The 18,606-nt window shown below is 42.6% G+C and overlaps 1 protein-coding gene across 1 annotated transcript in view; it reads left to right on the top strand.

Annotated features, from left to right (window-relative positions):
- hspa4l (heat shock protein 4 like) overlaps positions 1-18,606 on the top strand; it is a 31,890-nt gene that overhangs the window by 12,219 nt on the left and 1,065 nt on the right. The window contains exons 7-18 of the mRNA XM_084310405.1: positions 3,447-3,691; positions 3,799-3,875; positions 3,999-4,150; positions 4,435-4,541; positions 4,704-4,837; positions 7,131-7,327; positions 8,875-8,925; positions 10,426-10,500; positions 12,238-12,381; positions 14,404-14,529; positions 15,963-16,070; positions 17,056-17,175. Coding sequence (XP_084166531.1) covers positions 3,447-3,691; positions 3,799-3,875; positions 3,999-4,150; positions 4,435-4,541; positions 4,704-4,837; positions 7,131-7,327; positions 8,875-8,925; positions 10,426-10,500; positions 12,238-12,381; positions 14,404-14,529; positions 15,963-16,070; positions 17,056-17,175 — 1,536 coding nt within the window. The remainder of the gene's footprint in view (positions 1-3,446; positions 3,692-3,798; positions 3,876-3,998; positions 4,151-4,434; positions 4,542-4,703; positions 4,838-7,130; positions 7,328-8,874; positions 8,926-10,425; positions 10,501-12,237; positions 12,382-14,403; positions 14,530-15,962; positions 16,071-17,055; positions 17,176-18,606) is intronic.

Here is an 18,606-nt window from a genome sequence, read left to right as displayed (position 1 = left end):
CGGACTGGACTTTTTTTCTGATGGACATGCACATGCCCACCCAATCCAATCCAATGATGTGCAATACCATCCGGGAGACGATAGGCGGCGGTATTTCCCCTTTTCGAGCTCAGACCCATTCCCAATGATAACGTCAGGCTGGATGGATGAAAAATGAATGGATATTGCTAATAAAAGCAAAAACTCGTCATTGGCACTCAACGCATGGCGAGTTAACACGACTAATCTCGCCGTTGGCACTCAATGTGTTAATAATATAACATATTTTATACCCCAGCGGCAGGTATGCGCTGCTAGCAGTGGCGGCTCTACCACTAGGGGCGCTAGGGCGCCGACCCACCTGCTGGCCAGCTGGCCAGCTGCTGTTAAATCAGAGAACAAGACAATAAAACTTTTTCGTTTTTGTGTTTTATAGCCCTATAAATAATATAAACATGTTTAAAATTAATAATATTTACTCATTTTAAGTATGTTTGTATTTCCAATGCACAATATAACGTTATTATCTAAATTAAAAAAACATAGTTTTCATGGGCAAGACGTGACGTTTTTTTTTTTTTTTTTTCATATTTCTCGCCCGGGCAAGAAGCGATAGCGCTCTGCGTGCGCGTCACAGTTTGATCGCTGTCTCCGTCACAGCCAATCAGTGCATACGGCGTTGTGCGTTGAAATATGACTATTATGTTGGAATCCGAGCGCGATTTGAAGCGGTCTAGCCAGCAGCGTGTGAACTTCCGTGAAGAATTTCCATAGCCGCATTTCGCGGAGACGCTCTCTGATTGGCCGACGCGATGCCAGTTTTTTTCCATTGCCGCATTTCTCGGGTTGGTTAGAGAGAGAATGCAACTCAGTCGACTCGTCACAACAACAGCAACTGTTACTACACTGAGCTTAGGCACTCTTTCAAAGTTGGTTAAGGTTAGAGTTTGTCTTAGAGCATGGCGATAGAACGCCAGGTAGTTTGCAGGCTGTTCGAGGCGGACATGGACAAAGGCACTCAGTACTTGTTGGCTAGTAACAAGCTATATTATGGAGGCAGTACTGTGGAGGGACATGCATGGACAATGGATGGACATCAACACAGGCTGGATGGACAATGCCATGGAGTGGATATACTTTATCAACAAGCCAACAACAAGGTAGATTAGCGATCTTAACTCTAGTTTAATACATGATACGTTGTCTACTGATGCCGCATAATATCAACAGCTGATTCGTTGTAACGTTACAGCTTTCAGCTAACGTTAGCTACTGCTAGCTGTTAGCTCCGTTAGCTTAGCTGGCCACTTAGTGCATGGAACGGAGTAACGTTAACGTTTAAACGTTATGTCGAGGTCATACAATACTACAGTCGACATAAGGTTAACGTTACCCCGTTTCCATGAAGTGTTTAAATAGCAGCAATCTTGTTGAAAATGTAACTACTAAAATGCTCTCTGATGCTGCTGATGCATAATGAATGAATGGTGAGTTGTTTAAAATGACAACATACATGTGTTAATTATTTGATTTGATTGATCCGAGAGACAGAGAGATCGTCTATGTTTGAATGAATGAATGAATGAGAACTTTATTAACAGATTGCAGAATGGGTACAATACAGTACGGCTCAATACACACAATTGTTAAGGGGATGCAGACCAGAGAAAGACGTTTGTCTTGTTTACATCAGGGTCCCAGATTTTCGATTCATATCGATAGTTTAATAGCTAGCCTTGGCTCGTTTAACAATATGCAAAATATGTGTACAGCCCTGTACTCATACTGAAGTTATTCTTGGTATATAATAGGTCTGATTGTGTAACGAATCGATTCCACGTCGCGCTGTGTGTGAGAGAGAGAAGGAGAGAGGGAGAGATCTGCCTGTGTTTGTAGACGGGCGAGTTTTGTTTCTAACTTTTCTATTTATATATTGTGTTTCAAGTTGTGAATTAGAGTCTAGACTATACTTTATTTGACTGGTTGTGTGTTGTTGTAGTAACAGCTGAGCGACTCGTTCATAAGAGCCGATTCATTGCCGTGAGCGTGAGTCGAATCGCTCACGTCTTGCCATGAGTGTTGCGTGGTACTGTACTGTACAAAATATTTGGTATAGCGCCCCTAGTGGCGAATACCCACCGGCCGCCACTGGCTGCTAGTATTTGATAACGTGGAAAACGCCATTTTCCCTCGTGGCAAATGCATATCACAATGTGCGTGCACATAACATATTTTATATTCTTACTGACGTGGTTAAACATTCAACTCATTTCACAATTCTTGTTACTCATTTCACCTAACGTTATAACTTCTAAACGATAGTGTTTTCGGTACTTTTCACCGTGTACTGACCTGAAAGCATAGATTATGATCAAGAGGAATGAAGACACATGTTGCTCAGTTAACTCCAAGACTCCTCTGGCGTGAGAGGGCGGAAACCGTCACCTAGGGGGGGCCTGGCGCATCACCTGAACTACATGGTTCCGCTCTTAACTTCCTGTCTAATCAATTCTCCATCTCACAGTCAATGTGAACTTGGTTAATTATATTAACGTATTGCTGGTAATATAAAGTTTACCATAATTCTTCTAATCATGTAAATTAGATACCGGTAGGTACAATTGCTAAAATTACACAAGATTATGCACATATTCTTGAGGATACTACATGTGCATCAGGAAGAAAACTCCGGTCCAGGTTTCCCTTCTCGGGCAAGCAGTATCGTGTTACCACATTTATTGGGGAGGCTGGGAGCAGCGTTGATTATGTGTTTTGGACTATAACGTTCGATCAATAAACGCGATCAATATTTGGAATGGCGATCAGGAATTGGATTAATCTTTTTGCAGAACATCTGATGTGAGGTAAGGACTATATTTTACCAGTCTTGGGTTAATCAGATGTTCCTTTCTCTGCCATCGGAGCGTGTGTGTGTGTGTGAGGTTCGCGCCGACCAAAGTAGAGAGAAGCGATTTTTCAGACCCCGCTTCTCTTCGTACATGAGCACACATATACTATTGATAATCTAGCGTTTATTTGAAAACGATTCATAAATCAGCCGGAAAATGACAACGTGTTTTGTGTATTCCACTAAAGGGCTATTATCGTGTCTTTCTCTGGAATTACTAGAAATCTCCAAAACTATACTCGTATTCAAAACGGTATAAAACGGAAATGTACCGATGAAAAAACAACCCGTTTCGTACATGTTGACTGCAAGCAAGTCATTGATAAGCGACGGGTGTATTAGACCCATAGCCATAATTTAAGATATAGTTTAAGCGTTCGCAAAAATCCCCGTCCTCCCATTGACTTCAGTGTTGGCACGCTAGACCTAATTTGGTCATATGGGCGTGGCTCTGAATGAGTTAAGAGGATTGAACAGGGTTATGATACAAATAAAGTTTTACCCACTTATTTATTTAGTTAAAACTAAATAAAACACAAACCTTTCTTTTCCCTCTCAGGTCCTTGCCACAGCTTTTGACACCAACCTGGGTGGTCGTAAGTTTGATGAGGCGCTAGTAGAATTTTTCTGCGAGGACTTCAAGGGCAGGTACAAGCTGAACGTGAGGGAGAACCCCAGGGCTCTGCTGCGACTACAGCAGGAGTGTGAGAAACTGAAGAAGCTGATGAGCGCTAACTCCTCCGACTTGCCCCTGAACATCGAATGCTTCATGAATGACATTGATGTTACGGGCAAGATGAATAGGTACAAGGATATTCCCCTCCTTCGTCTTGACTTGTCGTGTTGCAGATAGAACTCAAATTGTGATTTTAATGAATGTTTTCTTGTTCTTTCGTCGTTATCGTTGCCAGGAGCCACTTTGAAGAGATGTGCACCCAGTATCTGTTGAGAACAGAGTTACCGTTGAAATCAGCTCTTGAACAATCAAGTATGTGTTTCAAGTTTCGTTGCATTTAGTTAAGAGGATTATTTTTTCTTTTATCAGATCCAATATGGTTTGTGTATGTTTTTATTTTTTTATTTATAATACATTTCTGTAAATTTGTATCAGAGTTGAGCAGGGATGATATCTATGCAGTCGAGGTGGTGGGAGGAGCCACTAGAATCCCATCAATTAAAGAAAGGATCTCTAAGTTCTTTGGCAAAGACGTCAGCACCACACTCAATGCAGACGAGGCTGTCGCTAGGGGCTGTGCACTACAGGTACACTAAACCTATGACAAGTGGAATGTTCAGTAGGCTAAGTAGCCTACTTGTTTTTATGTAAGTGATATATATGAGGAAACAACTGCATAATTTACCATAATTGACCCTCTTTTCTTGATCCTCCAATCACAACTGTTCGAAAGCAAGAGTTGTGATTAGGAGGATCAGAAAAGAGGGCTGGGCTTGAGGTCAATTACAATTCTTCCCCCATGGTTCTCTCTTGATTTCTGTATTTGCTGTTATTAAGTGTGTGTGTGTGTGTGCTGAATGTTTGTGTGTAGTGTGCAATTTTGTCCCCAGCATTTAAGGTGCGTGAATTCTCCATCACCGACGTAGTTCCCTTTCCCATCACCCTGCGCTGGAAGTCTCCCACAGATGATGGTGTTGGGTAAGCAGACGTGCTACTTTTCTGAATGAACAATCATAAATAATAAATGGTCATGTTTCTGTCTAGTAAACAATGAAAAGAGGTATTCTGCTAGCTGAACAATGTTATTATTAACACATCATTTATCCACGACCCGTCTATTCTCCTCCATTCCCGTCATAGAGAATGTGAGGTGTTCAGTAAGAACCATGCCGCTCCCTTCTCCAAAGTCATCACCTTCCACAAGAAAGAACCATTTGACCTTGAGGCCTTCTACAGCAGTCCCCAAGAGCTCCCTTACCCGGACGGCAGGATAGGTACACACAGTTTTCTCCACTCTGTCCCTCTCTGAACATCACATAGTCTAACTTCACTTAGCTCTTGTTCAACTCGTTTCCACAGAGGTCCTTTTAAAGTATAAAATGATAAGACCTTTATAAACCTCTCATGCGTTGTGGTAATTTTGACAAACCCCTGCTCCTTTTCCCCCACCTATGGCGAAAATTATGTTTTCCTTTCCCGTTCACCAGTAATTTTGTCCGTGAAACTGCACAAGATAAGATAAGATATTACTTTATTGATCCCCTTGGGGACATAGCAGCAGAGGGGAGGGGGGAGTGGAACGAAGCAGGAACGAAACAGGCTATTCTCAGTCCTCGCTCCACAATGGTGGAACAAACGGCCCATCACAGTTAGGACAGCTGAAACCCTGCCAATCTTCCACTGTCGACTAAAAACACACCTCTTCAAGGGTAATAATAGAAGAAAGACATATAGGTAATAAAAATGCATTTTCCCTGAATTTCCCCAAGGGGATCAATAAAGGAATATCTTATCTTAAAATAAAATGTGTGATAGGTGAAATGTAGGGTGAGAGGTCAAAATTACATTTTGCAGGAGGATTCATATGTTTTGTTAACTAGCCTAATTTTAAGAGCCACAATACTAACACTAAATTACCAGATATCATTGACCTGATTCGCACTGATTCAGGCTATTTTTGGCGAGCGAGAAAGAGGCTGAAAGATAACAGTGTTTCTAGCCTTTAATAATTTAATCCACCTGCTGCTCCGTGACTGGCCTCCGCGTTGTTGTGTTATTTTACTTGGATATCTCATTAGCTGTCTCACACTGTATCAACCCTGTTAGTACATCCGTAGTCCGAAGAAACAACACTGGCAAACTTGGTACCTTTCTTGGAAAAACGTTGTTTATTCCATAAACAAAGCCTCTGTACCAGATGGAAAACAGTTCTTTCCGTCCTTGAAAAGCATTAGAAGGAACTAAATTCATTATTCTAACGATCTCTCTTCTGTCACCCCGCTCGGTGGTCGTGCGGCCTAGCTGTCCAAAAGCCTTCGTTGTTAGCCGAAGCTATGGTGATGACGTGGCACTCCATTCCCCCCCCCCCCCGCGAGGGGAGGAGGGATCCTTTCAAAGTCTCTGATCAACGCGTCTGCTCGCCTCTGCGTCGTGTCTCAATCTAACTTACCCTGGAAGGAACTCACCTTTCATAACGTTCTCCCCCTAGCAACGGGCCCCGCCCCCTCTTCTCGTTACTACGTGACACGCTACCATGGCAACGGCTGGTCACCTTTAACACACTAAACGTCCGTTTCTATCGATGTCAAACTCTCCCCGTAGCTCTGACCAAACCTCCCCCCACCAGTGCTTATCAGTGTTTACCACCTCGGCATGGCTCTATTAGAACTGGCTTCCCAGTCTAACTTGAAAACACACACCACTAAATACTGTCCTCCTCATCTGAGATCTAATAGCAGATGCTGTCATCCACCGATATTTACATTATATACACATTGAAAAACAGATTCCTTCAAGGCTGATTTGCAAAGGAGCATTACATACTGAATCATGCACAGAGCAGGTGCACATTAACCAAGTATGTTACCAAGTAATATATGAAAAGAGCTTGTGATATACAGCAGCTGTGTAGACTGTCCCCATGAAACAACCATAGTATATTGTTACCTCACAACCTGATCTTTACATCAATAAGCACATATTCTTAAATCACCAGAAAGGATTTTAAATGGGTTTCATTTGGCCCTGGGGTCACAAAACATTCTTAATCCATGAAAAATACCTCATAAAACCCTCATTTCAAGTAAAAACACAAAAACTGCAGTGCAGGGGTTTTCATGCCACCGCAGCACTAGTAGTGTATGAGAGGATTTCCTGGTGTGTCATCAGTCCTGGACAGTTTTCCTTTGTTTCCCTACGGGGGTCTCCAACCTGGATGGTAATTAGGACTACGGTTTGCATTCCCACGGACCCAGTCCTGATGACTCCATAGCCGTTTTCAGCACCTAGCTTCCCTCTTCCTTGTGTGTGTATGTGTGTGTGCACGCATGTGTGTCAAAAGTGTGACAAGTCCCAGGTGGGATTTCAGTTCGGAACATCATTAAATGATTAGCCACTGAGCCTTCATCCCCTTCCCGTCTTCTCTCAGAATTTTATTGAGGATCTGGAAATGTTGTAGTGCGCTTGTCAATTTTCTCTGACTACATCAAGTGTTCTTTCGCCTCAAGACAGCTCTTCTTTTTCCCTCCACTCGTTCATCGACTTTCTTCCTCCCTCCCTTCCTTCCAGGTTGTTTCTCGGTGCAGAACGTTGTCCCCCAGCCAGACGGCGACAGTTCTAAAGTGAAGGTCAAAGTTCGCGTTAACGTCCATGGCATCTTCAGTGTGTCCAGCGCCTCGCTGATCGAGAAGCAGAAAGGAGAGAGAGAGGACGTGCAGATGGACACGGAGCCCATGGTGCAGAATGAAGGCAGGCCGGACGACCAGGTGAGAGGGTGTTCCCTGGTCACTCGTCTCTGCTCTGACCCTGTTGTATAACCTCCACCACACTCAGTTGATGTGCTTCATGATCTCTCATGGGGTTTTCCACTGAAAATGACTTTTAGGTTGTAATTCTACTAATCTAGGCTTTTTCCCTAAAATATTCCTTGATTTTCTTTTCTCTTGTTTCATGAGTGCTCAAAGTGAAGAAAATGCAATCCTATGACATCATCGAATCGCATTGACAGATGTTTTTACATCGTACCTACATTTAAGCTACTAAAACGAGAAGTTTCAACCATAATATATCATATCACATTGTCATATTAGTTGTGATACTCTTATATTTACAGTAAACAAAAGAGACAGTTTCCAAAACTATTGGTAGCCTTACAGTATCTCCTCTTACGAGACTCATCAAACATCTTATCATGTGGCAGCCGAACCACCATTCAGGAATAATAGATTTAAATGTGAATTGCCGTTCTATCAATGCAAATTCCTCCTCCTCCTCCTCTCATCCATTTTTCAACAATCTGTTAAGCACCAAGCTAAGCCGGGCATGATTAATCGCCGGGTGCCCACCCATTTACCCTTGGTCCACCCGTGCCAGTTGGCCCTCCACCAATCAAACGCCAACATCCGGGGACCTGCTGTTACTCAGCCAGGCACGCCATAGGCCGACCAGGGGTCAGGACCTATAGGAGGGGACCGGGAGGGAGGGTTGTTGTACCTATCCCGTGTCCTACGGGACCTCCTGACAGGCCACTTAGGCCTGAGTAATTCCTCTTGTCAGTTTTACTGATGAGCTGAACTAGAGATGGAGCGGAGAGGCTTGTTTGACCTTTGCACAGCAGTCTAACCTGTATTATGTTCACCCTTTCACTGCTGCACTACCAAACGGTTAACCCTTTCACTGCAACAATACACAGAAGGTTAATCCACACAGGATCTCGTAGAAATGCCTTATTCTCATGGTGAGACCACATTTCCCATAAACCATGTTGCTTCCTGTTGCAAGGGGATTTTGCTGTTTGTTCCCACCCAGCAGTTTCCCACATTGGGATTTGTTTTGATGATGAGAGAGGAAAGGGTGAACATAAACATCCATTGCAATCTGTAAATGTGGAGTTATTTTTATTGATGAAGCAAGTTTTCTTTGGAAAGGCTACTTTTACCATTCAGTAGAACTCCTGTGGATCCGACCCGGTGGCGATGTTTCTGCAGTAAATCCTGCCAAAGTATGTCCAAATCCCCACAATTTTAGATGTTTAATACAGGTAAATTAACATGACTGTCCATATTGCCTTTCAGCCATCTCAAGCAGTCACGATGATGTCATATGATTCCATTTTCCTTACCTTTGGAGCTGAAGACAAAAAAAAAACTCATAAAATAACAGAAAATAATCTTTACAAAATGTCTACTTTTGCAAAATTACAACCTAAAAAGAAAATGTTTGTGGAATACACCCGTTTAAATCTTGTCATTTTCCCTTTTCTGTCTCATAAGACCCTGCAATTGTGTTTTCTGTCTGTTCTTGGCTCATGAAGCTGCACTCCTCTCCTCTCATTGAAGAGGACATCTATGACTCTAAGGAGGAGGTTCGTGGTCACTGTGTGATGATGATAAGCCTAATGTTCATCCCCCTTCTCGTGCGTTGTCTAATGGCGCAGTGAAGAAGCACAATGCTGGTCTCATGATGATTGAGGCTATAAAAAGCGTGTGTATTTCAACATTCACGCTTGGAAATGTGCGCTGTTGCCAGACATTCAATGGAGCCAGTGGAATAGTTATTGATCTATAGATGGAAATACTCTTCCCCACACGTCTTCATAACCTTCGGAAGTCTTCAGCAGATGGTGCTGCACCTGTGACTGTGTCTGCTTTCCTAACCCCCCCCCTCCCCCTCCTTTTATTCTCACTGTTTCACTCACCTCTAACATTATAATTGACCTATATCAAGCCCTGTCCTCTTTTCTATGCTAAATAATTATCAGGGTTACTTGCCCCTGCAGCATATGTGAGCCAGTGGCATTGCTCTCCTTCTTTTCCTCCCTCAAGGCACCTCCCTCCATGGGGGGGGGGCTTGATGGTAGAAGAAGTCCTGGAACTACCCCCCCGCAGTCAACCACTCAACTCTATGATATTGTTAGAACCAGCGCCCTGGTTCTATTACCAGCGTCCAACCAGATGATGTTGTCTCTGCCACCGTTCCTTCCGCTTTATCCAGGTTCACCGGATAAACAACAAAGTTTACAAAGTTGCCTGCTTGGTGATGTTGGCTACCAGCCACTTCCTAGCCAGGCCTTCAATCCAAAGCAGTCCAAGAGCTCTCCAGAGTGACTGCCCTGCGAAGCTCCTGTGAAGCCCCTGCAGGCCTTCCATCCATTCTGTTGGCTCTAAAAGAGGAGGTCCTGATATTTCTTTAGCTTGAGCTCATGTGCCTCCTCCATCCTCTCTTCCCAGGATACTGCAAGCTCAATGAGAACCACCTGTTTGGTACCTTTAGACCAGAGGACAATATATCCTGAGGCTATATCTGAGGCTAGTGTGAGTTATTTCCTCTGGGAATTTGAGCTTAAGGTCTACCCGCATCTTCCAGTCGCTTGCCGTGGCCAGGACCCCTTTGCTCCTCATGCCTGCTGCTGCACTCTCCCCTGACCTGAGAAAGTGGATCAAACGAGGGCCTTTACAAAGTTGTTTCTCTCCTGCTCCACACCAGCAGCCAACTGGTGGTCGTGTCGCCACCGGAATTTCCCATCCGCCAGACTTGACCGACATGAGGAGAGGACATGCTCAAGGTTGGTTGGCCTTCTGCAGAGCATGCACCTGGGCTCGCTGCCAACCTCTATGTGCATAGGTTTGTCAGAGGGAAGCAGCGGTTGTGATTGGAGGATCAAGACAAGAGGGCAGGCTTGAGATTGGTCAATTAAGATCCCTGGATACCCTACTTGTCTTTTTACAAGGAGGGGTGTGCATCTTTAATAAAAAGCTGGTTTTCGATTGTTTTAATTTAGCACTAACATTATAAAGATAACACATCAAGTTAGTGTATCTTGAGTGGGTGGATGATGTCACTGTGAAGGTGTGTCCTATCTCAGACTAAAATGCAGGTGGACCAGGAGGGTCAGAACCACGGGGATCCGCAGAATGAGGACAGCAGCTCCAGCAGTAAGGTCAGTAGGGCTGAAATGGCATCTTTATTCATTCATGTAAAGAAAAGCTCTATTAATATCAGTTTTGTTGTGAAGTACACCAACTGCCTAGAGCACCTCTGAAAATATTTTTTACCACGACATCGCAACTCTTAAAATATTCAAAGACTAGTAAAGCCAGACCCAGCCACACTGGGTCAGTGGGGAGTCAAATCAGGGACATTCACTATTGTATGCTGACCCTCCAGGTCCGGCAATAATTGCCACGCCTGAATTATAACATTTTCAATGAGTTACATTTTATTGAACGAATTGATTAAAATGCTTGGTCATTATGAGTAAATAACAAAAATAAGCCTGTGAAATCACACAACTTCAGAATCTATTCTGTTCTATCACAAAGCAAGTATGAATCAGTTGCAGGGGAGGCTTGCAAGTAAGATGAACTCTACCTTGTCTTATACACCTTTGAACATTTATGTGGAATGCACACTGGATCAGAGTAGAGGCTTGTTTTAAACACACTGGTGGTCGGGAGGATAGTAGCGTCATTCTGCTCTCTTCTTTGTATTCTCCTGTTTTTATGAAGTTTTTGCATAACCAGGCTCAATATTATGAAAAACATATATGTGAAGTGGCACACAGAATTAGTGATGCACGATATATCGGCCGCCGATATAATATCGGCCGATATGGCAGTTTTTTTACACATCGGTATCGGTCCGATATCAAGATAGGGCCGATATTAAAAGATCTTATCTTTTTTTTTTATCTTTTTACATGTTTTGGCCTTAAATAGTTTCAAAATATCAGTCATTTCTGAAAATAAGTTACAAAAGTAAAAAAATTATGCGTTTTGGAAAATAGCTCTTTATTTGATTATCATAAAAAAGTGTTTTCTATACAGAGATATCGACATCGGTAAATATCGGTATCGGCCAGAACAGCAATATTAATATCGGTTATCGGTATCGGCCACAATTTTCACATCGGTGCATCACTACACAGAATGCAAACACACTAATGCGTGAGACAAAAGCAAGCCTGACTGGAAATGACAATACCCAGGTCCTGTTCCACAGACAGACGCTGTATTATCTTGTTCTTGGCATATGATTAGAGAGAGCCAGCTAGGATGTTGGGAAAGGTAACAGCACCTGATAGCTCTCTGAGAAGGAGGGATACCCGTGTCCCACAAGTGGCTAAGAGCTACGCAAACGTAGTTCACTGTGTTTCAGGTTCAGTGTGCAGTCGGTCCATTCCGCAAGTTCGTCTTGCTAATTAGCTGCTAGATTTAAGTTAGCGATTTAAAAATGTTAACAATATCTACGCTTTCTTAGCTCATGCACTCTTCTTGACCTTAATAAAATCTTTTGAAATGTATTAAATGAGTACACAAATTAAAATGTATTATGAGCAGATTCTGCAGCACCGAGGACCACTGGCCTAGAGGTTGTTTGAATATTTGACTGGCTGAGAAAATTAGTGAATGAGTGTCCCTCTCTCCTCCCTCAACAACTACCATGGGGTGTCTTTGAGCAAGGCACAGAACCCCCGACAGTTCCAGTGGCCACCAGTAGAGGCTCCCTGGTGTGAATTTGTTTAACTGTGCGTGTGAGAAGCAGCAGGGTGTTGCTTAAAAAGAGCTACTCAGCCAATCTTCTATGGAAAAGAAAGATACAATTATAATAATACATATATACACACTTACATTGTTAAAACGGTGCTGGTTTGTTTTTCTGCTGCTTTCCCAACTAGGAGGGCGCCTCAGGGGAGAAGCAGGACCCAGCAGTAGGGAGCAGCAAGCCCAAAGTCAAGGTGAAGAGCATTGAACTCCCCATAGTGGCTAACACCATAAGACAGCTGGACAGGGACATGCTCAATGACTTCGTGGAATATGAGGTGAGTCCTTCTGGTGGCCCGTAGAAATGCTGAGTAATGCTGATCACCATTAGTGGACGCTTGTGTTCAAACCCCAATGAAAGAATTGCCTCATTGTGAGAGGTTGGTGCTTTGTGACTTCATGGTCTAAATGTGACATCTTAGTGGTCTGCTGTCAGAAACTATAGCATTATCTACAGGTTACCAAGCAACAACCATATGTGACATTGTAAATTTGAGTCAAAGTCTTGTTTGATATGTGTTTTAATTCCCCTCACCTCTGTGATGTATGTATCCTCTGTCTCTTCTCTATTTTATTTTATTTATTAATTCTTTGTCCCTTTTCCCTGTTACCAGGGGAGGAAATTAGGCCACTTTACTCGCCAAATGCGAGTATTTTTTACGTTTGGCGAGTGATTAATGAAGACCACTCGCCAGTCTGGCAAGTTGACAGTGCCACGAGAGCACTGCACAAGACCCGCGGACATATATAATGTTTAATAAAAGTTCCCGCAGTACTGGCCAACCCGCGGACATATATAATGTTTAATAAAAGTTCCCGCAGTACTGGCCAACCGGCCCAACCCGCGGACATATATAATGTTTAATAAAAGTTCCTGCAGTACTGGCCAACCCGCGGACATATATAATGTTTAATAAAAGTTCCCGCAGTACTGGCCAACCCGCGGACATATATAATGTTTAATAAAAGTTCCCGCAGTACTGGCCAACCCGCGGACATATATAATGTTTAATAAAAGTTCCTGCAGTACTGGCCAACCCGCGGAAATATAGAATGTTGAATAAAAGTCCCGTGGTACTGGCCATCAGTCAAGGAAGCACTCGCAAACAGATAACGTTAAACACAGAAGATGGAAAACAGACAGACTGAGCAACGGGGAACTGCATCCAACCCTAGTACAACTCTCGAGTCCAAGGCAAGAAGGACACATTTAAATTACAGAGGTGTATGTTAGTCTATTGCGCACCCGACTACGACGTAAGGTTAGACATTTTATTTCATGCTCAAAAGCCCCTGGCTTGCACATCGCAGTCACGAAAGGGGCGAGCTCAACCAGTGCACAACAGCAGACCACTTGACGGTACTTCACAGCACTGTCGTAAGGCCACCGTGCCGTCTTAAAGGCACAGTGAACACTCGGATGCATACACAACATTGACGTGGCTTGACAACCGAGGTTCAAAGTTAACTTGATTGACTGATTGAAAACTTTATTAACAGATTGCAGAATGGGTACAATACAGTACGGCTCAATACACACAATTGTTAAGGGGATGCAGACCAGAGAAAGACTTTTGTCTTGTTTACATCAGGGTCCCCCATTTTCAATTCATCATAACATATGACATACACGACATACAGATAGACAGTACTGCTACATCTATACATTTCATATCTATCTATCTATACACTTCACAACATACTTCGGTTTTTTTCTTTCACTGCCCAACCCAGTCCAACCCAGCATCTTTCACTGCCCAGTTCAGCCCAACCCAGTCCAGAATAGATCCCTCTTTCATGTTAATATGTGTTATGCTAATATTGTGAAGAGTAGAGACTGTTATTAATGTTTTATGCTAATAAATATTTTAAAGAGTAGAGACACGGTGTGATTATTACTATGATTGAAAATCAATTTAGACGAAGACATACAAAGAAGTAATTATCACAATTAGCGATTTTTTTTGGCTGGTAAAAAATCAGTTTGTCTGGTAAAAAAAATCAGATACTCGCCAGTTGGCTGGTAAGCCAAAAAGTTAGTTTCCTCCCCTGCCTGTTACCCTTCAAGAGGTCCCTTTGTCCGCCCGTCAGGCCATCATTGTAAATAAGAATGTGTTCTTTATTGACCTGCATGGTTAAATAAATCAAATAAATAAATAAATAAAATGTCTACTGTAGACCTTCTAAGAGATGCCATAGCCAACAAATGGTAAGAAAGTATCTGAATGGCTGGTTTTGCTTTATTGGGCCCTAGGGCTAATTTCAGCTCTTGATGAGACAGTTCTCCCTCTCTATTTCAGGGCCAAATGATTGTCCAGGACAAGTTGGAGAAAGAGCGTAATGATGCAAAGAATGCCGTGGAGGAGTATGTGTACGACCTGCGGGACAAACTCTGCGGGATCTATGAAAAGTACATCACAGAGGAGGTAAGGAGGACACTTCATTACAAATTAAAATAGTCACCATAATACAGTAATGATTTGGATATTAGGCACCGTCTCTGTAGGAGGGACATCACTAATGTCTTCTTCTGCACTCACCACTTTATTCAGCGACTTCACAAGAATGCGTTGTAATATTTTATGGAAAACCTCCTTCAGGACTTTTTTTTATGTGGTCACTCAAGTCTTCTATACAGTAAATGGATGTATGGATGTTAAATTGTAAGTGGGGAGGTATGTTTGTGTTATGTTATGGAGATTGTCCTCGATGTCTTTGTTTTCTTTTACGTTATGTCATGAGCATAACTGACAACTAAATTTGCAATGCAATAAAGTACAGAATCTCAAAACTTGAATCCACATTCCTGAGTTTGAGTGTGTTTGAGCATCGACGGGGCACCGGTTGAGAGAGTCAACAGCTTTAAGTACCTCGGAGCCTACATATCCGAGGACTTGACATGGACCACACACATTAACAGTGTTGTGAAGAAGGCACGACAACGCCTCTACTTCCTCAGGCGCCTAAGGAAGTTCCAAGTCAGCCAGAAGATCCTTAAGAACTTCTACTCATGTACAATAGAGAGCATCTTGACCGGCAACATCACCTCCTGGTTTGGGAATAGCACTGCACAAGACCAAAGCAGACTACAAAGAGTGACACGTTCAGCCGAACGCACAATTGGAGGGGGGCTCCCCACCCTCCAGAACATTTACTACAAGCGTTGCAAGGGCAAGGCTAAGAGAATCATTAAAGACTCCAGTCACCCGAACAACTGCCTCTTTGAACTGCTGCGGTCAGGCAAGCGATACAGGAGTCTCAAGGCGAGCACAGAAAGACTCAGAAGAAGCTTCTATCCCCAGGCCATCAGGCTGCTAAACGAACAATGAATGAACACTACACAACAACAACCACCAAACGCACATAGCACACACATCCACACGCACACACTCACTTTAAACAAACACACTGTAGCACCCACTCCACACACTTATAGCACACACCCACTTTAAACAAACACACTGTAGCACCCACTCCCCACACTTTATATTTATGGATGAAGGATTGCACTACAACTCGTACACCTTACTGTAAATTGTACCTAAAATTGTACCTCATCCCATTTCTGCTTTGCACTAGATAGTACTGTACATTAGTACACTGCATAGTATTGTGTATTGTATATTATATGGTAACTCAGAACATTGTACATATGTCTATACCGAACACTGTGACCTCATTTTCTTCTTCTAAATTCATGCTATATTATGTTATTATGTTATTTGATACTATCTTGTCTAGCACAGTCTCTGGAGCGTAACAGTAAGAAGCATTTTGTATGAAAGTATTCTGTACTTCTGTATGACAACTATTAAAGAACTTGAACTTGAACTTGTTTCTCTCCTGACCTCACCAATAGGACGGTAGCCGACTGTCACTGATGCTGGAGGACACAGAGAACTGGCTGTATGAAGAGGGAGAGGACCAACCCAAACAGGTCTATGTGGACAAGCTGGAAGCACTCAAGGTTTGTGTTTGTTTTGTTGTACGAGAATTTCTATTTTCAGTTTCGGTTGTCTTTCGCCGACTGAATCAAAATGAGACTCTGAGGTTCAAAATGTACAATGGATTAACACCTTGTAAACTGTTAGCTAAAGCAGTGTGACTAAGAAATTGTGATTTTTGATCAATACAAATAATAGACGCTTTCCTATAGTCTGAATGTTATTTTAATAATCTTGATATATTGTTAAATTTGACTAGCACCTGTTGTTAAAGGTCCCCTCCACTCAAACAACTGTTTTTCTATAGTTACCTCCTCTTGGAGGACTTTGTGCAGAAGTTATCACCAGAGCACCCTTTTCACATTCATCCACTGGAGGTGGAGAGCTTCTCTGTACTTCCTCAAAATCTGACCCGCCTGTGTGACGCAACTAATCCTATCATGGTCACTATAATCTTGATCAGCGTCACGCCACAATTAAAATTACTCAAAGCCACACCTCTTGTTTGGAGTTAAATGCAATTTCTTAAAATGTTTAGCTGTTCATAAGTCAACAGCTAGTAAAAGGAAATGCCTAAAAATTGCAAAGTTGTTGGATGCACTTCTAATTAGAGCAATAATTCAAGGGACGTGCCCCTGTTCCTCCCATCAAATTTAAGCTATTTTTTTTTCTATTTTTTTTAAAGCAAAATCTATCCCCTTTGCCAGTGATCTAGCATGACATGGCTGGTACTGTTGGATTCTTCAAGATCTCATAGTTTCATATGATACTAATATATTCACGTTAGCTTATAGCGGGGTGGGACGTTCATAGATCCTTGCATTTTCAATGAGGGCAAAGGTGTATGGATGCTGCTAAGACATTTTCACTAGTTTATTGAACATTTTTGGTGGAAAAACCATAGCAAACAAATTGTTATTAAATATACAACCTTTTTAAACTTTAAAAACACATGTGGGGGGTATATTTAAAGATTGGGGTGTGAGTGTTTTCTTATTCCTTCTCCAGAGGTTTGGGCAGCCCATCCAGGAGCGACACAGAGAGCAGGAGGACCGGCCGAGGGCTTTTGAAGAACTGGGAAAGAAACTGCAACTTTACATGAAGGCTGTGGATTCCTATAAACAGAAGGTAAACCCTGTGGGAGATATTACTCTGGAGCGGTTATATTTTCTTGAATCTATTAACTGCTTTTTAGCTGCAATCAACACCTCAATAGCTTGCTCTGTTGGTTGGTTAATCCACAAAAGAGTCCCCCTCTAGTGCCCACAGTTTTCACCCTAGGAGGCTCAATCTGGCATGGAGGTCAAGTATTTGTATTGATTGATTGATTGAAAACTTTATTAACAGATTGCAGAATGGGTATGATACAGTACAGCTCAATACAAACAACTGCTAAGAGGATGAAGACCAGAAAAAGACTTTAGTCTTGTTTACATAAGGGTCCTCCATTTTCAATTAATCAAAAATATGTGCGCGTGTGTGTGTGTGAATGAATACTCACGTGGATGCATGCGTGTACGCGGTCACAGCTATTGCAGATTTTTGTGAGTAATCAAGAGTTTCTGACGGGTTGATATTATAAATGGTTAAGTCATCATTTGTAATAGGCCCTTTAAAGCATTTCAGCACAGTTTTACTATGGATGACACGAAGGCTCTCCTGGGATTGGACTAATTACTCATACTATTTTACCTTTTTGATATTCAGCACAGTGATTCATTATTTTTGTTGTTGAGTCTTATCGGTCCCCTGTGGCCTGTACTTTCCAAATGTATTGGGTCAGGTGGTTGACTTCCTTTGTACTTTGGTACTGAACCGTGTCTATTCTTGTTCTGTCTGTTTAAAATGCAATGTAAAACCATAGGTGATCAATTATAGAACTTGAGAACTACCTTAACCACTAAGTGTGTCTGACTCTTAACCACCAAACCTGCATGGACTATAACGTATATCATGACCAATAGTGAACAGACCTTCATCTGCACCTTGTGTATACTGTTTACTTTTACTTATAGTATATATTCAGATACAAAAATTGTTTATTGCATATATTTATTGTAACGTATATTATGACCGATAGGGCATACAGACCCTCATCTGCACCTTTGTTTATACTGTTTCATTTTCTCATATTGTATATTCAGATTTTATTTGTATTGCCTTTTTATATTTATGTCTTTCTTCTATTACCCAGCCCATACCTGTACCTCCCCCCTGCTTCTATTACCCAGCCCATACCTGTACCTCCCCCCTGCTTCTATTACCCAGCCCATACCTGTACCTCCCCCCTGCTTCTATCACCCAGCCCATACCTGTACCTCCCCCCTGCTTCTATCACCCAGCCCATGCCTGTACCTCCCCCTGCTTCTATCACCCAGCCCATGCCTGTACCTCCCCCTGCTTCTATCACCCAGCCCATGCCTGTACCTCCCCCTGCTTCTATCACCCAGCCCATACCTGTACCTCCCCCCTGCTTCTATCACCCAGCCCATACCTGTACCTCCCCCCTGCTTCTATCACCCAGCCCATACCTGTACCTCCCCCCTGCTTCTATCACCC

The sequence above is a fragment of the Notolepis coatsorum genome (genome assembly GCF_963971535.1).
Source record: "Notolepis coatsorum genome assembly, chromosome: 3".
Lineage (NCBI taxonomy): Eukaryota > Metazoa > Chordata > Actinopteri > Aulopiformes > Paralepididae > Notolepis > Notolepis coatsorum.
This window is presented reverse-complemented; position numbering and strand designations above follow the sequence as displayed.